General features: G+C 35.1%; 1 protein-coding gene across 2 annotated transcripts in view; it reads left to right on the forward strand.

Annotated features, from left to right (window-relative positions):
• STK3 (serine/threonine kinase 3) overlaps nucleotides 1-23,534 on the forward strand; it is a 277,498-nt gene that overhangs the window by 29,091 nt on the left and 224,873 nt on the right. For both annotated transcript variants that reach the window (XM_041768971.1, XM_041768972.1), the window contains exons 2-3: nucleotides 5,531-5,611; nucleotides 14,014-14,142. In XM_041768971.1, the coding sequence (XP_041624905.1) occupies nucleotides 5,531-5,611; nucleotides 14,014-14,142 (210 nt within the window). The remainder of the gene's footprint in view (nucleotides 1-5,530; nucleotides 5,612-14,013; nucleotides 14,143-23,534) is intronic.

Genomic DNA, 23,534 nt, shown 5'->3' on the forward strand with positions numbered 1-23,534 from the left:
AGGGAGCCCGATGTGGGACTTGATCCCGGGTCTCCAGGATCAGGCCCTGGGCCGAAGGCGGGCGCTAAACTGCTGAGCCACCCAGGGATCCCTGTAGAGTGTTTTTGAAATGATACAGAGATTGGTGTTCAGCTACAAATCAAGGAAACTCCTACATAGATTGCTATGGCTCTTTTTCTGCATAGCTCTCTTCTCAAGTATTCTGTTATACAGATCTTATTTGCATTACCTCCAAAACTTCCATCTCTGTTTCTTCCACTCAGCTAGAATTATTGCCTGTGTTTGGGTTTCCCTTTCCCTGCATTATAATCTGGACATAGCCTCTAGATATGAAGTGCAGGTGATAGCAGGGCTTATCGTCTTTCCCTTTTCTCAGTAATCTCAGTCCTGAAATGCCTGATACCTACTGTTTGAAAATACTTGTTTTCTACATTTTGTTGAGTTTTCTTGTTGTTTATTAGAGACAGTTCTGGATCCTGTTACTTTCTTATGGTTGGAAGTGGAAATTCTGTATTGGACATTTAAAATCTTTAAGTTGTTTGAACTTTCAATAGCTTTTAACATGGTCAGTTACTACCTTTTTGTCCTTAATGTCATCATTTCTTAAATATATTTTCCTGGGACCTGTTTTCTCTTTGATCTTATTTCTTAGACATTTAAAAATCAAATCCTATTTAATCAAAACCAGTTCTGTTGATAATCTCTTTAATATTTTGAATAACTTCATTCTTACTGCTAATACTGTATTCTATGGATCCGTATTTTGAATCTGCTCCTAATTATAGTTTCCCTCCCCAGTTTTGCTCACCACATATCTTCTTTCTACTGCATTTGAGGGGAAATGATTTTTTTTTTTGAGCATTATTGACACACAGTGTTAATCTTAGTTCACGTGTACAACATAGTGACTCAGCAAGTTTACACATTATGTTATGCTTATTACAAGTATAGCTACACCATTTATTGCTGTATATCACTATTATAATATCACCAACTATATTCCTTATGTTGTGCTTTTTATTCTTATGATTTACTCATTCCATAACTGGAGCCTGTATTTCCTACTCGCTTTACCCATTTTGCCCAGTTCTCCCATTCCATCTCCTCTGAAAACCTTTTCTGTATTTTATAAGTCTGATTCTGATTTTTATTTATTCATTTTTAAAAAAATATTTCACTTATGAGGGAAATCATATAGTTTTACCTTTCTTTGTCTTGTTTCACTAAGCATGATAACCCGTAGGTCCATCCATGGCATCTGAAATGGCAACATCTCACCTTTTTTTATGGCTATGTAATATTTTAGTGTGTGTGTGTGTGTCTGTAACACACATTCATTACCCATTCCAAAACTGGTAGACACTTAGACTGCTTCCATATCTTGGCTATCGTAAATAATGCTATGATACACATAGGGGTACATGTATCTTTTTAAATTAGTGTTTTCATTTTCTTTGGGTAAACACTCAGTAGAATTACGGGATCATATGGTATTTCTGTTTTTAACTTTTTGAGGAATATCCATACAAGTTTCCGCAGTGATTGTATCAATTTACATTCCCGGGAACAGTGTATGAGGGTTCCATTTTCCATATTCTTGCCAACAGTTGTTATTTCTTGTTTTTGATTGTAGCCATTCTGACAGGTGTGAGGTGATAACTCATTGTGGTTTTGATTTGCATTTCTCACGATTAGCGATGTTGAGCATCTTTTCATGTGTCTGTTGGTCGTCTGTCTTCTTTGAAGAAGTGGCTATTCAGATCCTCTGCCTATTTTTTATTCAGATTGTTTGGGTTTTTTTGATGTTGAGTTGTGTAAGTTCTTTATATATTTTGTATATTAACCCCTTATTGGATACATTATTTGCAAATATCTTTTCCCATTTAGTAAGTTTTCTTTTTGTTTTGTTGATTATTCCTTTGCTGTGCAAAAGGTTTTTATTTTGATGTAGTCCAAATTGTTTATTTTTACTTTTGTTTCTCTTGACAAATTGACATCTAGAAAGATGTTGCTATGGTTAATGTCAGAGTGTTTTCTGCCTGTGTTTTCTTCTAGGATTTTTATGGTTTCATTTCTCATATTTAAATCTTTAATCCATTTCAAGTTTATTTTTGTGTGTGGTATTAAAAGATGATCTAGTTTCATTCTTTTACATATAGCCATCCAGTTTTCCAGCACCAATTTTTGAAGAGACTTGTCTTTTCCCCATCATATCTTCTTTCCTCTTTTGTCATTAATTGACCATATAACTGTGAGTTTTTCTGGGCTCTCTATTCTATTCCATTGATCTCTGTGTCTATGTACTGTAGCAGTACCATATTGTTTTGATTACTGCAGCTTTGAAATGTGGAATTGTGGTATCATTGGCTTTGTTCTTTTTTCTCAAGATTGCTTTGGCTCTACAGTGTCTTTTGTGGTTCCATACAAATTTTAGGATTATTTGTTCTAGTTTTGTGAAAAATGCTATTGGTATTTTGATAGGAACTGCATTGAATGTAGTTTGCTTTGGGTAAAATGGGTATTTGAACAATATTTGTTCTTCCAATCCAGGAGCATGGAATATCTTTCTATTTGTGTCATCTTTAATAACTTTCATTAATGTTTTATAGGTTTTGGAGTATACATTTTTCATCTCTTTGGTTATGTTTATTCCTAGATATTTTATTCTTTTTGGTACAATTATAAATGGTGTTGCTTTTTAAATTTTTCTTTCTGCTACTTTGTTTTTGGTGTATAGAAATGTTGCCAATTTCTAGTTTTGTGTCCTCCAATAATGAATTTATTCTTACTTTTAGTAGTTTTTTTTGTGGAGTCTTTAGAATTTTGCATGTACAGTGTCACGTCACCTACAAATAGTGGCAGTTTAACTTTTCGTTACCAATATGGATGCCTCTTATTTCTTTTTCTTGTCTGATTTCTGTGACTTGGGTTTCCAGTACTGTGTTGCATGAAAGTGGTGAGAGTGGACATCGTTGTCTTGCTCCTGATTTTCAAGGAAAAGCTCTCAGTTTTTTACATGGAGTATGATATTAGCTGTGGGTATTTGAGATGTTTCCTTCTAAGCCTGCTTTGTTGAGAGTTTTTCCTTCTAAGCCCACTTTGTTGAGAGTTTTTATTATGAATGGTTGGCAAATTTTGTTACATGCTTTCCTTGCATCTGTTGAGATTATTATATGATTTTTATCTTTTGTTTATTTGATGTATCATGTTGATTGATTTGTAAATATTGAACCATCCTTGCATCCCTAGAATAAATCCTGCTTGATCATGGTGAATGATCTTTTTAATATATTTTTGTATTGTTTAATATTTTGTTGAAGATTTTTGCATCTGTGTTCAATTGGGGAATTTGGCCTATAGTTTTCATTTTTTGTATTGTCTTTGGTTTTGGTATCAGGGTAATGCTGACCTTGTAGAATGTATTTGGAAGCTTTTCTTCCTCTTCTATTTCCTGTGATAGTTTGAGGAGAATAGGCATTAATTATTCTTTAAATGATAGAATTCACCTGTCAATCCATCTGGCCCTAGACTTTTTTTTGGTAATGTTTTGATTGCCATTTCACTTTTGTTACTAGTAATAGGTCTGTTCAGATGTTCTTTATGGGAAATGATCATTTTTATTTTTATTTATTTATTTATTTTTTTAAATTTTTTTTTTTTTAAGATTTTATTTATTTATTCTTGAGAGATAGAAGGAGAGACAGAGCCAGAGACACAGGCAGAGGGAGAAGCAGGCTCCATGCACCGGGAGCCCGACGTGGGATTCGATCCCTGGTCTCCAGGATCGCGCCCTGGGCCAAAGGCAGGCGCCAAACTGCTGCGCCACCCAGGGATCCTGGAAATGATCATTTTTAAATAGAGTTCCTAACATTATTTACAAAGATTTTTTTTTTTTTTTTTTTTTTAAGTAAAGCTTTTTAAAAAACTTGACCCTGTTTATCTCTACATTCTGGTCACTTTTTCTTTATTTATACTAACTTATTTTGATTTTTCAAATGTGATGTTACATTTTTTTTTTTTTGATGTTACATTTTTACTGAATTAATTTTGGTCCATCAAGTACACCATGAATAATCCTCTTACCGCTTTCTTCTAGTTATCTGCATATGCCATACATGCAGATGACTTTTAAAGAAGGCAAAACAAAACAAAAACACATTTTATTACAGCAAGCAAAGTATAAAACTAAAGCCTCATAAGTGAAGTCAAAATACAAGTGAAAATATTTGCAGCCTAACCAAAGTCTAATAATTTACCTTGTGTACAGATAAGAAAAAGATAAAAAAAAAAACAATCAGTAGTAAAATGAGCAAAGAAATTGAATAGATGGTCTAGTTTCATAACAGTATTAAAAGATACTCTGTTTCACTCATAATAAAAGAAATGTAAATTAAATCTATTCTGAGTAACAAGTTTTTAGCTGACGTATTGACTGAAATCCAAATATATAGTTAAGTACTTTGTTGGTGGAACTGTAAAAAAAGAGGTTCTCTCATGTGCTAGTGGTAGGAGAATAAATTGGTACAAGCCCCCTGAAGAGCACTTTGCTAATATCTATCAATATACATATATATTTATATAATGTACAGTTATAGTAGATAAAATATAAAATGTAATCAATAACTTTAGTAATTAGTATATAGTTATTATAATGATTTTATTAGTTATATTGCATTGTTATGACATATATGATTATGCCTATAGTATATATATGCTTGTTTATCAACATATATGCTTATATATTTTTTTGTGTGTATGTATGTGTAGTTGTTGGACTTTACAGTTTCATTTCTGGGAATTTATCCTGCAGATAATACTGGCACATGTGTCAATTGATTTAGGTATACATTTATTCAGTGCCATGTTGTTTATAATGGCAAAATGAACTTAGATATCCATAAATAAGTGAGTGGTGAGTAAGAGATGCTACATCTTTGTAATAGTATAGGATATAGATGTAAAAAAGAAAGAATGAGGGCAGCCTGGGTGGCTCAGCGGTTTAGCGCTGCCTTCAGCCCGGGTTATGATCCTAGAGACCTGGGATCGAGTCCCATGTCAGGCTCCCTGCATGGAGGCTGCTTCTCCCTCTGCCTGTGTCTTGCCTCTCTCTCTCTCTGTGTCTCTCATGAATAAATAAATAAAATCTTTAAAAAAAAAAAAGAATGAGGATGTTTTCTATGTACTTGTGTTGTAGAAATCTCCAACATAGGCTACATGTTGTTAAGTAAGAATGACAATTTAATAGTGTGGATGGAAAGAGTATGTTTAAAATGCTATCTTGTGTGTTAGAAAGGGGGAGAAATAAAATATACATTCATATTTGTATAAAGCCTTCATAAGAAGCTAATAAAACTAGTTATCTTAGGTGTTTCTGGGCAGATTAAGAACAGGGTTGAAGGAGACTGTTTGCCTTATTTTTTTTATACTGCTTGATTTTTGAACTATGAACATATTGCCTCTTAAAAATAAAATTAAAAATTTTATAAAAGGTCTTAAGGAAAATTTTTTTTTTATTTTTCTTTCTTATCAGTAAGCTAAAAAAGCTGAGTGAAGACAGTTTGACTAAGCAACCTGAAGAAGTTTTTGATGTATTAGAGAAACTTGGAGAAGGGTAAGTACAAAAAATATGAAAGCAGCCATAGGTACTGACAGAAAATGATAAGATACTATGTAATATTAATCTTTCACTATTTTTTCTTCAGTTGAATAGCAGTAGTATAGAGGGAAGACAACACAGTAAAAGTCATATATGACATGCCCATGGCAAACATCAAAATTTTAAGGTGAAAAACTGAAAGCTTTTCTTCTAAGATCAGTTATATGACATGGATGAACATGCTCACCACTTTTATTTAACATAGCATGGGAAGTCCTAGCTGTGGCGCAATTAGGCAAGAAAAAGAAATAAAAATATCAAAATGAGGAAGGGAGAGGTGAAACTTTCTCTATTTGCAGATGACATGATATTATATATAGAAAAATCTCAATACACCAAAAAAGTTATGAGAATTAATAAAACAATAAATGAATTATAATTACATCAAAAAGGAGAAAATATCTAGGAAAAATTTAACCAAGTAGGTGAGAATCTGTATGCTGAAAACTGTAAGACATTGATGAAGAAATTGCAGACACATACATCAAAAGATACTCTGTGCTCATAGATTAGGAGAATTCATATTGTTAAATATCCCTATTACCCAAAGCAATCTACAGATTCGGTGAAATCCCTAACAAAGTACCAATGGCATTTTTCACAGAAGAAGATCAAATATTTGTACAGTTTGTCTGGAACCACAGAAGACCCCAAATAGCTAAAGCAATTACTAGAATAAAGAGTAAAGCTGGAGGCATTATGCTCCCTGATTTCAAACTGTGTTACAGAACTGTAGTAATCAAAATAGTATGGTATTGGCATAAAAACAGATATATAGAATAATGAAACAATAGAGAGCCCAGAAATAAACCCATGCATATTTAGCAAACTAATTTAGGACACAGTTACCTCTGTGGGCAATGGGCAACGGGCAAAAGATAGTTTCTTTAATAAGTGATGTTAGGAAAAGTGCCACATGCAAAAGAATGAAACTGGGCTTCTGTCTTATACCATACATAAAAAAAATCAACAAAAAATGGATTAAAGACTTAAATGTAAGACCTGAAACCTAAAACTCCTAGAAGAAAACATAAGCAGTAAGCTCCTTGACTTTGGTCTTGACATGACTTTTTGGATTTGACACCCAAAGCTAAGGCAACAAAAGCAAAAACAAAAATAAGTGGACAACATCAAACTAAAAAGCTTCTGCACAGTGAAGGAAACTATCAGTAAAATGAAAAGGCAACCTGTAGAATGGGAGAAAATATTTGCATGTGATATATCTGATAAGAGGTTAATATCTAAAACATACAAAGAACTCATGCATCTTAATAGCAAAACCCCAAACATTTCAATTAAAAAGTGGGTAGAGGATCTGAATAGTTATTTTTCCAAAGAAGACATCCAGATGGCAAACAGATACATGAAACATCACTAATCATCAGGGAGATTAAATCATAACCACAGTGAGATATCACCTCACGTTTGTTAGAATTGTAATTATCAAAAAGACAAGAAATAACAAATATTGGTGAGAATTTGGAGAACAGGGAACTGCTATGCACTGTTGGTGAAAATGAACATTGGTGCAGCCACTATGGAAAACAGTATGGAAGTTCTTCAAGATATTAAAAATAGAACTACCATATGATCAAGCAATCTCATTTCTGGATGAATATATTTATATATGAAGGAAACAAAGTCACTGTCTTGAAGAGATATCTGCATCTGTGTTCACTGCACCATTATTTACTTGGAGACAACATAAGTGTTCCATTGATGGTTAAATGGTTAAAGAAAATTTGGTATATACAGATGGCCCCCAACTTACATGGTTTGATTTATGATTTTTCAACCTTATGATGGTGCAGAAGTGACATGCATTCAGTAGAAACCATATGTTGAATTTTGAATTTTGATCTTTTCCTGGGCTAATGATCTACAGTATGATACTCTTCTTGTGGCGGTGGTTAGCAGAAGTAAGCCACAGCTCTTACTCAGCCATGCAAGTGAGGGTAAACAATTGATATAACCATTTCATACTCATACAGCTGTTCTGTTTTTCACTTTCAGCACAGTCTTCAACAAATTACATGAGATATTCAACACTTTATTATAAAATGAACTTTGTGTTAGATGACTTTGCCCAACTATAGCGTGGTGTTAAGTGTTTTGAGCATATTTAAGATGGTACATGTAGGCCAAGCTACCATGTTCAGTAGGTTAAATGTATTAAATGCATTTCTTTCTTATGTTATTTTGAACTTTGTTAAGCAAGTAAACATAAGGCCATCTTTTAGGACATTTGGACTCATTTTATTTGGGGAAAAATGAGTAATAGATGTAAATAGATGTAAATAGAGTGTCTCAGTGAGACAAGAATAGTTGATATGATTTTAAAATAATTTATGAATATGAATTGTAGAAGGACTTTCAAAATAACAAATGGCACAAAACAATTAAAATGGTGTAACCCAGGGAGAGCAAGGAAAAGGAAAAAAGAGAAACAAAAATGTTAAGTAATGAGCTAAGTGTAAGTTGGAAGGAATAAAATGAAATATATTTTTCACTAAATGTCAATTCTCCCATTAAGGAACACCTGCGTGATACAGTTGGTTAGGCATCTGACTCTGGTTTTGGTGTAGGTCAGGATCTCCGGGTGATGAGATTGGGCCCCATCTTGGGCTCTGTGTTTAGCATGGAGTCTGCTTGGAGTTTTGCTCTCCATCTGCCCTCCCTCCATACTCTCTCAAGCACATTATCTCAAATGGGTAAATCTTAAAAAATAATCAAAGAATAAAAGACAAATTAGTAGGGTCAATTAAAATGGAAAATCTAGCCATATGCTATTTATAAGAGGCCTGTATAATACAAAGGGTGAAAATGGAGGGATATTTCCTATTAGAGATACCAGATAAGAAAGATATTCACACAAATAAAAATAAAAAGAAATAGGAGTGGTAATATTTATATCCAATTAATTAGTTAAATGATCTTAAGTGAATAAAGATGTGTAATATCCAAATAAAAAATAACAAAGGACATAAGGTAATGACTTAAAAGACAATATATATGAAATGTATATGTGTCAGTCACCAAGACAGTTAAATTTGTCAAGGAAAACTATTAGAAATGTCAGAGGAGGGATCCCTGGGTGGCGCAGCGATTTGGCGCCTGCCTTTGGCCCAGGGCATGATCCTGGAGACTCGGGATCGAATCCCACATCGGGCTCCCGGTGCATGGAGCCTGCTTCTCCCTCTGCCTATGTCTCTGCCTCTCTCTCTCTCTCTGTGTGTGTGTGACTCTCATAAATAAATAAAAATTAAAAAAAAAATAAAGAAATGTCAGAGGAATCTAATAAAAGTTTATTCAAATGGGATATTTTCATTTATATCTTTCAGAATTGGATGAGAGTAACAGAAAAAAGGACATAGAAGGTATAAATATTACCAATAAGCTTGATTATATATCTATATTTCTATAAATATATAAATATATATATAGATATATTTATATATTTATAATTACATATATTTTGGCATTCTGCCTTTTTTTGGCATGTTCATGGAGCACTGATTACATTTTTTAAAAAAGATTGTGTCTCTCTGTGTCTCAATTTTGATTATACTTTACTAAAATAAGAAAAATAATTACAATATGACAAAACCCATAGTTATTGGAATTTAGGACACATAATCTGAGGTAACCTGTAGATTGAAGAGGAATTTATGAATTATTTAGAAAAGGAAAAAGAAACAAATCATACCATTATCTGTGGGATCCAGAGAAGTAGTAATTAGGGGAACATATTCAGTTTTAAATACCTTCATTACTAAAAAAGAAAGACCAAAAGAAAAGAAAAAAACTTAGTGCTTATAAATGAACTTAGAAAGATAATAAAATATATGAAAAAATTAAGAAGAGAGAATTCATAAAGGAAAAATTTTAAATAATGAAATAGAAAATAAAATTTAGGAATGATAAATACAAAAGCATTTTCTTTCTTTCTTTCTTTCTTTCTTTCTTTCTTTCTTTCTTTCTTTCTTTCCTTTCTTTCTTTCTTTCTTTAAGATTTTATTTATTTATTTATGATGGACAGAGAAAGAGAGAGAGAGGCAGAAACACAGGCAGAGGGAGAAGCAGGCTCCATGCTGGGAGCCCGTTGCGGGACTCGATCCCGGGACTCCAGGATCATGCCCTGGGCCAAAGGAAGGCGCCAGACTGCTGAGCCACCCAGGGATCCCCACAAAAGCATTTTCTTTGAGCAGGTCAATAAAATAGTTAAACCTCTTCTGAGTTTGACTAAAGCAAAAAGAGCAAAAAGAGTTCGAAATAAGAGAGAAGACAACCAATGATAGAGAAACAATTTAAAAGAATTAAAGAGGCTTGTTACATGCTGCTCTAATGACAACTCACTTGAGAATTCAAAAGTAGTTGCTTTTATAATGAAATTTAAATTATGTAAATTAACCCCTGAAGAGGTTAAAACTTAAATATATCAATTACCATGGAAAACATGGGAGGACAGTTAGATATCTGTTCATGAATTAGGGCAGCCTGGGTGGCTCAGCGGTTTAGTGCTGCCTTCAGCCCAGGGCGTGATCCTGGAGACCGGGGATCGAGTCTCATGTCAGGCTCCCTGCATGGAGACTGCTTCTCCCTCTGCCTGTGTCTTTGCCTCTGTCTCTGTCTCTGTCTCTTATGAATCAATAAATAAAATCTTAAAAAAAAAAAAAAAGGATAACAGCTCAGGGCACCTGGGTGGCTCAGTTGGTTAAGCATCCTTAACCTTAGGTCATGACTTTAGGGTTGTGAGACTGAGACCCATGTTGGGCTCTATGCTCAGTGGGAAGTCTGCTAGAGGTCTTTTCTCCTCCCCCCACTCGTGTGGGCACGTGCACACTGTGTCACATAAATAAATCATAAAAAAGAAAGATACCAGTTCGTAGCACCAGTATTCATAAGAGCCAAATATGGAACGTCCATCACCTGGTGAATGGATAAGGTGTGATATATCTGTGCAGTGGAATACTGGTACATGCTGCAGAATGAATAAACATTCTGTTCAGTGATAGAAGCCAGATACAAAAAATCACATTATTACATGATTCCATTTATATGAAGAATCCAGAATAGATAGGTCCATAGAGACCAAAAAGCAGATTCCAGTTGATTTGGAACTAGATGGAAGTAATAGTTATACAACATTGAGAATGCACTAAATGCCACTGAATTGCACATTTTAAAGTGTATAAAATGGTGAATTTTATATTCTATGCATTTTACTAAAAATAAAAAACCCAGCTAAGTCTTTGAGGACACATAATTGCAATTATTTTTATGAAGCCAGTGTAAGTTTAATATCAAGACCTAGATGTATAAAAAAAGAAAGTTCAGCCTTACTTTGCTACCCATAGTGGTTACCATGCCCTCTTTGTCTCTGGTAGAAAGATATTGCTAGTTCTTTTAACTTCTTTTATGATTCCCATCATTCATTAAAATTGGAGAGCTCCACTGTTGACATCTCTGACCTGCACTGTGGATCTTCCAGTGATGTTAGTTAAGGGAGTATCCTCTGGATCCTTTCAGTGAACATAGAGATTGGGTGAACAAGTCATATATGATATATCCATTCCAGTACTTGATCTACCTGAACTTTGATCTCCTTCCTCTAATGTATACTGAGGATTGCTGGCATTTCTACGTAGGTCATTGTAGAGTCCAAGTTTCAGTTAACTAACTGAGCATACTGTTAGGGACATTCCTAACTGTTAAAGATAACACTGAGTCTGGAATTCCTGGTCTTGCATCCATCACAGTGAATGCCTTTCTCTCTGGAAATCTTGGAATCCATTCCCATATATCTTCTTTAGAATTCTGCTGATAAAAACTGACAAAATCTTGCAACTTTTTTGGTATGAATAGTAGTAGGTGCTCTTGCATCAGATTTATTTTCATTCTTCTGATGTATGGAGATTGGAGTATAGTTAGAGGAGTAGAAGCAATGAGAGGTGCTGGAGGAGGATTTACTTTCCCTTGAAAGTGACTGCCTCAGATGAGGTCATTATGGAGTCTTTAGGCAGTGTGAGGCCCATCTTGAACCGAGATGGGATGCTTTGACTCGGCAAAGGATGCTTGGTAAGATTTTGAGGGGGAGGTTCAGGGCAGTCAGATTAATAAATATCTTCTTAAGTTATTAAGTTATTACCAATTCTCTGGGTATGTCTCTTTATAGTTAAAAGTCTAAATTTAACAGAATAGATCTGGTGACGTTGTGAATTTAGTTTGCAGTCTAAGCTTCCAGCTTAGATTGGATCTTGAATTTGTTTTCAGAATTCTTAGCCTTGTGCTTACAAGAATTAAAAAATTCTTTTGGGGTGTTCAGAAGTTTTCTGATTCTTAGTCTTGAGCTGAAGTTTAAGCTCTGAGCTTGTTATATTTATTATATAACTTTTCCAGCTAGCCTATTCTTTAATATTTGTACTCTTATTTCCACCATAGCATTGGTGAAGATAATGCTATTGATAGAGGTACTTGGTCTTCTAAAGCTTTACCTAGAATTCAGACAATTAATAATAATTTAAATAATTGTTTTACCACTGAATGCCATAAACTGTCAATATTCTATTTGTTATTTGCATTGAAGTCATTATTATCTTCAGGTCTAACAAAGAACTGATTCAAGATTCTCATCTTTAAGATTCTTTCCCTTGGCACCACTTCCGGTATCAAAAACTATTGGTAGCAGGGCTTGGTCAAGAAAAGAAAAGCTACTCTATATGTACTCTGGGTATAGAGACATTATCATAAAATTAGAAGCTCAAATGACTTGTGGAAGGGCCACAGGTGCTAAGGTCATCAAATCTGCTGTTGAAAGTCAGAGAAGCTAACACTGAATATCTCAGCCTGAAACACTGAAGTGGATGTTTCTTAATAGCTCACTGAGAATCTGCTGGAATCAAGAATCTTTGGGAAGCTCCTGCCAACTATCTCATTCTGTAGCAGGAGTGTAGTGGTTATCAGAAGCTCAGTAGGAAAAAAAAAAAAAAAAAAAAAAAGAAGCTCAGTAGGAAGCCACTGTGTATGTCATATTTGCTAATGCATCTGCTACAACTACATCTGAAGATTGATGGTTTCTCCTTAACTTTTTGTCATTCATATTTCATGTATATTCTTCTCATTGTCAAATTCTTAACTGGGATCTACTCAGGGAAAGGAATTTTGGGAACCACAAAATGTTCCCAGCTTCTCTTTTGCAGTGATGAGACTTTAGAAGGGGAGTGATGGTGTTGCTTAATTCATGATATGTAAAATCCAGCACTAAATTCTTTATTGACTTTTGAGGGAATATATATACACACACTCAAGTTTATATACATATACATGTATACATACATATATGATTTTTAAGGAGGGATATGTGTGTGTGTGTATGTGTGTGTATAAATTAGGACTACACACACACAAAAGTGTGAGTATCAAACTAAATTACTTTGGAAAGCTTAAAGAAACAGGATAGGATAAAATACATTTCTTTCTCTTCTATAGAAATGATATAGTGAGAAGAATATGATCTTTGGAATCCTTATATGTTTAAATTCTGTCCTTGTATCTGTTTCCTCATCTTATAAAATGGTGATGGTACTATTTTACCTTACAGTTGAGAGGATTGAATTTGATAATGCATGTAAAAACAGTCATAGTATCTGGCTTACAATAAGAACAGTAAGTGGTAGCATGGTTTAGTTTGTCTTTTAATTCACACCAAAGTATATATGGCTTCTCTCTCTCATTGTTTCTGCTTTTTAGAACACATAAATATTTAATTGGCAAAGTTTCAAGAGTTGTAGCAGAGATGCTTTTTTGGCAAGTGGAAATTGGATCCTATCATTCATTTTATTTATGTAAGCCTATGGTCTTGCTCTTGAGGAGAAAGGCATGTTTGAGGAGACCTTAGATATATGACTTAGGGGAAACCAGATTCCCTGCTTCTCTAACTTTGGTATGGTGTGGTCCTCAGCTGAGGGTTTCACTCCCTTTTTTATAGTCTGCATAGGCATGGGACTTCGATATTCTGGAGATGATTTTGCTTTTGCCTTTACTCCTGACTTGAGACTTTGGCTGTTTTTATTCTACATTTCATCCTTTTAATTTCCATTTATATCTTCTTAATGCTGCATTTGTTTGAGTTGACAAACCGTTAAGTCTTTTTTTTCATTCATAAAAAAAAGCAAATCCTTATGTATTAATTTGATGATTTTAGTAGATTTTAAGTATATAATTGAAACATTAAAGCTAAGGTATAAGTCACTTTTTTTATTTGTTTACTTTATCACCATTATACATGCAAAAATTTGTAGATTTTTCTTATGATGTTTGAAAGGAAAAAAATAAAGAAATGTCTTGGTTTCTTTTAGATCTTATGGAAGTGTATTTAAGGCAATACATAAGGAATCTGGTCAAGTTGTGGCAATAAAACAAGTACCTGTTGAGTCGGATCTTCAGGAAATAATTAAAGAAATTTCCATAATGCAGCAATGTGACAGGTATGAAGAGATTTTATTTACCTTCATTTTGATGACTTTGCTAATAATGTTAAGTAAATACATTTTTTGGTCATCTGGTTAGTTTTCTGACTTTGAGTCTGAAGTGAGATTAATCCTTCAGGGAAGATGAGGATAGTTTTGTAGGATTGTCTTTAGGATTTAAAGTTCTAGAGCAGAAATGATATTATAAAGCAACATGTGGTGATAAAAATTTGGGGGCAAACTTATGGGTGAAAATTTTTCATTGTTAAGGGGGGGTCATTTCATAGTCTTTTATATAGTTTTTTTTTTTTTTACTAATTAAAAACAGCTATGATTTATGTAACTCTAAGTCATTCAACAAATGTTTACTGAGCATTCCCAGTGGGCCAGGTACTGTACGAAGATCTAGGAATATCAAGAGAACTAAGATACTGTTTTTTTCTTGAGGGGCTGGTAATCTAGGGGAAGACAGATACTTAATAGCTGTAATACAGCACTGTCACTATGCTTACTGCTACGTGGGGTGATGTGAGAGGAAGGAAGCAGAGCACCTCCTCCAGCCAGGAGTTATGAAGTCTGGCATGCTGAGGAAGAGTTCATTAAAATTGGGTGAAGAAATGGAGGGATGAGAAAGTAAAGAGAATTACAGGTACAGAGGTGAAAAAGAGCTCAATGGGTGTGCTGTTCTGATAAAGTTTAGAATTGTCTGACTGGAAGGTGGGAGACAGAGATTGGTGTGAAATGAGTTGGGAAGGTAAATGAAGCTGATCCTAAAGGGTCTTATATGCCCTATTAAATAACCCAGTCAGAGATGCAGAGTTTATAAATTAGGACTATGTTTAGCCTATAGTTACTTAATTAAAAAGAGATTTTATTACTCTCCCTTTTACAAAAGGTCTACAGGTAGGGCTGGTATAGCAGCAACAAAGTAACAACTGTCAAAGGCTTCTTTTCTTACATTGTGCCATCCTTAGTATGTGATCTTTGTCCCTGTGCTTATTATTTCATGGTTATAAGAGGGCTGCTCTTGCTCCAGCTTTATGTTTGCGTTTCAGGAAGGAGGAAAAGGGAAAAAGCAGGAAAGAATTTTCCCAGAAACCCTCAGCTTATGTTTTATTCATCAAAATAGATTGAGTCACATGGCGTCTTACAGCTGCTGATTTAGGGGAGACTGGACACACTGTCACCCCTAATCTAATCAAGGTTTTGTTAGTAAGAGGAAAACTTATTCTTCCAAAAGTGTATAAGATGCATATAAGTCCTTTGGCTAATGAGGTGACTGAATAATCCTAGAGGAATTTTGTTTCTTGAGTCTGTTCAGTTTTGCTTTTCTTTAGCGTGTGCTATATATTTAGGTTATGTTGCATATTTTCCATTAATTCTGCATAACTGGAAGTTTAAGTGGTTATAGAAAAGTATAATACATTCCTCAGCTCCCTGATCAAAGTATATAATTTGAATTTTCCCAGACCTTGGTATTAATTTGGTAACTTGATAAGAATGTGGTTCCCAGTTTGATGTAGAAGAGGAAAGATTGAGCCTAGAGTAGTGCTAGGCCCATCAGATTTTTTTTTTTTTAAGATTTTATTTATTTATTCATGAGAGACACAGAGAGAGAGGCAGAGACACAGGCAGAGGGAGAAACAGGCTTCATGCAGGGAGACTGACATGGGACTTGATCCCAGGTCTCTAGGATCATGCCCTGGGCTGAAGGTGGCGCTAAACCTCTGAGCCACCTGGGCTGCCCCCATCAGATTCTTAATACTTGTGTGTTGCTGTAATTATTGTTATTATTATGGTTAAATGTAATTTAGGGACTAGTGTTGTCCTTTAGAGATTTTAATTGAGTGTGCTCTAGGGAAGGCAGGGTCTCAATTACAACTTGTTATACAAGGTTACTCCTCTAACCTTGGTGCATCTTAGGACTGATCAGCTCTTGCTTACATTTCTTTCTTAGCTTCCTGTTTGTTCACTTTGCTTTCATTTTTGGCTCTTCCAACTCATTTTCTACCCTAAAGCTAGAGTCATCATTCTAAAATGGAAACCTAGTCAAACCATTCCCAGTTTAAAACCTTAAGTGGTTTTCCTATTGTTTGGATAGGTCCAGTCTCCTAAGGATAGGATATAAGATCCTTTATAATTACGCTTATGCTTCCAATCTTCTCTCTTACCTGTGTTTCTTTTTTAATGTTTACTTGCATTCTCTGTCACCTGACTCTTAAATTCTGTGAATTTGGGATTATATCTTACTAAGTGCCCTTGGACCTTGCCATATAGGGTTATTCAAATACAAGTATTACTGATTCTTGTCTGGGTGATTCAACTGGACAATATCCAGAAGGAACTTCACGTTTAAGATTCTTAGATCAAATTTTTAATTGTTGCAGAGAAGCCTTGCAAATTCTTGTTCTGTGAATGGCATCAGCACTTAGTCTTTCAACAACAAAACTAAGAGTCATCTTTGTTTCTTTTTCTGTTACTTCTGATGACACCATCATACACATTCTCCTGAAATGTCTTCACTATCTTATCCTTCCCTTATTCCCTGAGAGGAGTCCTATTTCTTACCACATATACAATGCCTAGCATTGTACTTTTTTGTTGAGTGAATGTGAATGGATATGATATATATAGGAATATGAAAGAGCCTTATAGGTTGAGGGAACCCTAGGGAAATCTAGTCCTTGTTCTTGTTATATACTTTAAACTACTAAGGGGAAAGAATAAAAGGGGAAAGAATAAAAGGGGAAGAAAAATGTGAATACATTTCTAGAAATTTTGTACCACTTTATTTATCTTTAATATTTTATTTATTTATTTGACAGAGAGAGAGAAAAAGAGAAAGAGAGAACACAAGCAGAGGGTGTGGCAGGATGAGGGAGAGAGGGAGAAGTAGGCTCCCCACTGAGCAGGGAGTCTGATGTGGAGCTGGAACCTAGGACTCTGGGATCATTACCTGAGCTGAAGGCAGATGCTTAACTGACTGAGCCACCCAGGTGCCCCATTTTGTACTACTTTATAGCAGAATGCTTTGTATATAGTAGGGATGTCTCAAATATTTGTTGAATGAAATAAATAGATGGATGAAGCAATTACTGGTAAAAAATGGCTCATGCCTTTTGGATTTCACTTCCAGATTCAGTATTCATATGAAGTAGTAAAGGATCAGAAAAATTAATAGGTTAAAAGATCCTAAAAATGCTAAAAAGATAGGGCAAGTGAAAAATAAAGTAGGAAATGACAGAAACAAGCATTACATTTCAGCTACTAATTACTGGTTTTAATGTAGAGGTGTTATGGGAAATTGAACTAAAAGTGATTTGCAACCAATCAATACAAATTGAAAAATTCCCACTTACAGCTGTAGAATTTGGTTAGAGAAAACAAGATTTGCATTTCTGAAACTGAAATAAAGTCTATTAAGCTAGTTACGCACTTGGCACATTGTCTTGCTTTCTACACTCTAAAAAGAGACCAGAGGGTGTTTAAATTTTCTTTGTTCATTTTAGTAAATATTAAACATGTGTTTAATACTGCATTTTGGCGTAAATATTTGAGGAAGCCCATCTGCATTGTTTATTACGGAATCTTTTGTGTCTAGTCCCATGCTTTGCACAGAGTAGACATTTAATAAATATTTGTTGAATATATAAATCATAGAATGTTAATGCTAGACTAGGTCTCTATTAGCTTAGAGTTTTACAGATGTACTCTGTTCTAAGGGAGGTGGGGATATTCTCCTCAAACAATGAAGAATTGAGCAGAATGAGAAACTTTAGTCACTGCTTTTATCTTTTCTCTATAGCGGGACTCATTCTAAAATTTTATTTTAGCTCCTGGTGCTAAAGCATATTTTAGAACTATTTTACAGGTAACAGAAAATGAGACCTAGAGCTTTGACATAAATTGTCGAGGATCACTCAGCTAGTTAGGGACTGGGATGCTATAATAACTCACATTTGCTGACTCCAGGGCCAGCGCTGAAGAGAGCAAAATCTACACAAAAGATTCCAACAGTTCAAAGTGAAGCACTCTCAAGGCATTGCTACAGGTGGAGATAGGAGCTGGTCAAACACTTGGAATACACTGTGCTAGATAATGTGGGTACAAGGGAGCCACAGTTGACACAGCTCCTATGTTCCTGGTCTTTACACTTCTCAAGGAACTTCACATATCTAAACCAAGAGAAATGTGTTGTTACCATCAAGGCACACAATCACTTCCTTATTCATTCAGCTAATACATATTGAGTACATATTGCTGACAGTAGCCTTTATGTGTTGCTCACAGGAGATACAACAAGAATAAGTCTTAGACTTTAGAGAGACTTTCAGTCAGAAGAGGCAGATAACTAGATGGGCTCTTTTAATACAGTGTGATAAGAGCTGTGATGAGGTAAAGATGGGGTACTGTGTAAGTTGGAAGATAACCTAACATCTTGACATTGAAGATTCAGAGAAAGCTACAAGGTCCTAGAAAGCTAGGAGGTCATACACAAACTGAGTAACTTTGGATGACTTAGATTTGGGGGGCAAAGAGAAGAGGTGATCCATGTATTGGGAATAGCACATGTTTAGCTGGGCTGCTCAGAGGCTTCCACCAGTGTACCCTCTCCTACCTGTTCTGTTTGCTGATGTTTCTGGATAAAATCCCATTTAAACACTGTTAGTAAGGGCCTTACTTCCTTCCCCCTCCCCGAGTTTGAAAATCACCATATTGAAGGATTTTTGATAAACTTTGGCAGTTTGTATCAATTCATGTATATGTATATTCATTTTTGGATTGGCCAAGAAATAAATTGCTATGATTTAGGTTTATATTGGGAACAGTTCAGTTTTCATAGGAGAATATTGCTATGGCCTTTGTAAAAACACTGTGTTACCCTTCTTAAGTTTAGAACACTATTATGATGGTAGGATGTTAATGAAATTTATGTAATGAAAAATAGCTGTTTCTTAGTATTTTAATTATCACATGCTCATAGGGAAGACTTTAGAAAATATTTGTAAAAAGTCCTATCTGTTAAGGATTCATGTCCAGAATACACAAAGAATCCTTAAAACTTAACAAGAATACAAAAATCCAATTAAAAAGTATGCCAAAGACCTTAATAGACACCCTCACAGTGAAGATATACAGGTGGCAAATAAGCATGTGGAAACATGATTCACATCCTATGTCATCAGAGAAATGTAAATTAAAACAACAATGAGATACCACTACACACCTATTAAAAGGATCCAAATCTGGAATACTGACAAGACCAAATACTGGTGAGGGTGTGGAGCAGAAGGAACTTCCATTCATTGCTGGTGGCCATGCAAAGTAGTACATTCAGTTTAGAAGTCAATTTGGTTGTTTTCATATAAAACTAAACATACTTTTAACCATATGATCCAGCAGTTGTTGAAAACTTATGTTCAGGGATGCTTGGGTGGCTCAGCGGTTGAGTGTCTGCCTTTGGCTCAGGGCATGATCCCAGAGTCCCAGGATTGAGTCCCACATCGGGCTTCCTGCATGGAGCCTGCTTCTTCCTCTGCCTGTGTCTCTCTCTGCCTCTCTCTCTGTGTGTCTCATAAATAAGTAAATAAAATATTTTTTAAAAACCCCAAAACTTATGTTCACAGAAAAACTTGCACATGTATGGTTATAGCAGCTTGATTTATAATTACCAAAAACTTGGAAGCAGCCAAGATGTCATTCAGTAGGTGAGTGCATAAAGAGACAATGGAATGTTTTTCAGCACTAAAGGAAATAAGCTCTCAAACCATGAAAAGGCATAAAGGAAACTTAAATGCTTATTATTAAATGAAAGAAGCCAATCAGAAAAGGCTACATACTGTATGACTCCCACTATTTGACATTCTGGAAAAGACAAAACTATGGAGACAATAAAAGGATCAGTGGTTGCTAGGTGTTAGAAGGGTGGGAAGGATTTTTAGGGCAGTGAAACTACTGTGTATGATAATATAGTGGTGGATATAATCAGTATACATTTGTCTAAACCCACAGAATATATAGTACCTAATATGAACATTAAGGTACAGTAGGACTTTGGATGTTAAGAATGTGTTAGTGTAGATTAGATTCATCAGTTGTATAAAATGTACTACTCAGGAGGGGGATGCTGATGATGGGAGAAGCTATGCATGAGTGGGGGCAGGGAGTGTCTGGGAAATCTCTATCTTTCACTTAATTTTGGTGTGAACCTAAATCTGCTCTAAAAAATAAAAATAAAAATACCTTTAACAATACGTGGTTTTGTTCAATTCAGATAAATTCAACTTGTATAAAAATGTTAATTTTTAGGCAGTAAAAATTAATGTTTGAATTTCCACAAGAAGCTTAAACATAATGATTCACTACAAATAATTTGTACCATGAATAATGTTTATATAAGGTGCAAATAGACAAGAAGAGTTTGTAGTGCTTCTTCCATTTTTCTCTCTGTTTTTTTCTTCTCATTTTATACTGTTTCTATTTTGAATCACAATACTAGAGGAAGACTGTCAGGATAAAGGGTGTAGAGGAGGTGTGAAAAGGAGATAGGAATAGAAAGGATATGGTCTTTAGGCACAGGATGAGAGGCAACACTACCCCCTCCCCCCAAAAAAGTTCTGGAAGATGATACATAGTCTCACTGGGTTGAAGGTGTTAAATAGGGGAAGGGAAATGAATATACCGGACAGGAGAAGGAAGCAGTGGGAGATGGCATAGGAGAAAGGAATGGAACATGGCTCATGATTGTCACACCAGTTATCAAGGCATCATGTTTCACCTTTGCTTCTGGGTGTATGCAGTAATTTGACTTGTGTCTTTCTTGTCCCTCCACCCATTGGAATTTTCTAAGTCATATTTGGCTATTTAGCAGGCCAAAAATATACAGAATTGCTGGGTTCTCATATGTCATGTAAGTCTGTACAGAGGCTTAGTCAAGATTCTTAGGAATTGTGGCTGAATTTAAATTTTTTGTGTTGCTTAAAATTCTATAAATAACAGAGCTTTTGTCTTGAAGGAAACTGCCTCCTCTCTAGTGTTTTAAGAATCAACATGTGGGGATCCCTGGGTGGCGCAGCGGTTTGGCGCCTGCCTTTGGCCCAGGGCGCGATCCTGGAGACCCAGGATCGAATCCCACATCGGGCTCCCGGTGCTTGGAGCCTGCTTCTCCCTCTGCCTGTGTCTCTGCCTCTCTCTGTCTCTGTGACTATCATAAAAAAAAAAAAAAAAAAAGAATCAACATACGGTTAAAAAAACAGGTGTTAGGGTATCTAAATAACTGTATAGTTAACTTGCCAGCTGAAATAAATAGTGTCACCTGACAGTCTTTCATAGGATAATCCTCTTTAAATGCTATTCAGTTGTATTATTTTCTTGCATAAACTTCTTTTTTTAAAAATATTTTATTTATTTATTCATGAGAGACACAAAGAGAGGCGGAGACATAGGCAGAGGGAGAAGCAGGCTCCATGCAGGAGCCTGATGTGGGACTCAATCCTGGAACTCCAGAATCACGTTCTGAGCCGAAGGCAGATGCGCAGCTGCTGAGCCACCCAGATGTCCCTTGCATAAACTTCTTCAGGGATTCCCCATTGCCTTGACTGGCTTTTCTTTTCACCAAAGTCTACCCATTTTTCTCCCTTCTGCCATTAGTTCATATATGTTGTTCAGTGAAAGCCAATTATTTTAAAATGATACATGAATGAATGATGAATGAATTTGAATGAATGATATCTATGTCAGTGGAAACAGCTTGAGTTAGAAATCCCAGATCTTGAACTCTCTGAGCATATTTATATCTGTAATTTTTTTTAATTACAATTTTAAATTTTAATCTTCATTTGCCAGTCTTAAATTTGTGTTCAGTTTGCAGTTGAAAGGAGGCATAGTGAATAAAACACAGAAGATGACTTGCTTCCTGTTTCCTAACTTGCCAGTCTATATCATTATCAAATTCTGTTGAATGTACCTTGAAAATATCTCTTGGGTTTGTTTTCTTTTCTTTTATTCCTGCTCCAATTTACCACATCTCTTTTTAAAAATGTAGATTGTATTATTATTTTTAGGTTTGGTGAGACCAGTGGGTCAGGAGATAAATTGTTATAGATCCTAAGAGATGTAAGCCTGCCATGCAAGGAAGGCTTATACAGGGAAGCACTAAGGTCAGTTAGGAGGCAGAGGGAGAGAATGGAAAACATGGGCAAGAGCTTTTATCATGGTTCTGTGGGAAGGAATGGATGAGATAAGGTGAACAGGTTTAGGATTGGTTAGTTTGAATGATTTCAATGGGTTCTGGGGTGTAGGGTAATCACTAGTTGTCTGGTATATGGCTCTGGGTTGATGAGGTTAGGAAAATAGTGGCTCTTGGAGGTGGTTGGCAATATGGACTTCTGATTGGTTTGCTTGGGGATATGGACTCCCGATTGGGTATTTATATTTGGACTCCCGATTGTATTTATATTTGCTTTCCTATAATCTAGCTTTGATGTAGCAGCCAGAAAAATCTTTATAAATTAGGTCATGTTATTGCTCTGCTTAAAATTCTTCTCAGATCTTCTTTTATATATCTAATAAAGCCCAATTTCCTCACTTTGGTTTTGATGCCCTTCATTTACTAGGCTCCTGCATCCATCTGCAACTACATTGTATTCAACCATATTCTTCACTTACTTTATTCTAGGCACACTGATCTTTTGATTTCTTGAGAATGATTTGCTCTTTCTCTCCTCAGGGCCTTTGTGCAGATAGTTCTTTGTGCCTGGATGCTCTTTATCTGGTTAATTTCCAGCCGACCTTTGAATCTTACCTTAAATGTTATTCTTTTGGGAAGGCCTATATTAGGTCCTTTCTGTTGATTTTTCTGTGATTATTCATTTGTTCACTTATTCACTGCTTTCTTTTGTACATATAAGAAGGGAGGTACTGCTGGTAAAATGGAAAGCAAACCAGATTGGCACCTAATCTCATGGAGCTTCTTCTGGAGGAGGCAGATAAAGTCAGTGACAAAGTAACTATAAGATATTATAAATGGTTTAAAATTTTAAAAGAAGTATTGATGTAAAAAAAAAGAAGTATTGATGTAGAAGCTATCAGAATATGACCAATTGCAGGTCACTGTTGTATATAAACTTTTAAACAATTTTGTTCTTTTCCAAATCTAAATTATAATCTACAGCCATTCAATAGAGGGGGAATATTTTATTGTTAAAGCTCACCCCTGTCTACTTTCAAAGCTTTTCCATATACTTTAGTGCTTCCCAAGTCAGAGAATACCAAAAAATATGAGTATTATTCCATTCTTTCATATGAACTAAGAACAGTTTTATTTGGAGAAATGAATGCAAAATAAAGTTTCAAGCAGGTAGTTTGAAACTCAGGGCAGCCCCTCACCTTTTTAAAATTTTTATTTATTT

Source organism: Vulpes lagopus, chromosome 9, assembly GCF_018345385.1.
Source record: "Vulpes lagopus strain Blue_001 chromosome 9, ASM1834538v1, whole genome shotgun sequence".
In the NCBI taxonomy this organism is placed as follows: Eukaryota; Metazoa; Chordata; class Mammalia; order Carnivora; family Canidae; genus Vulpes; species Vulpes lagopus.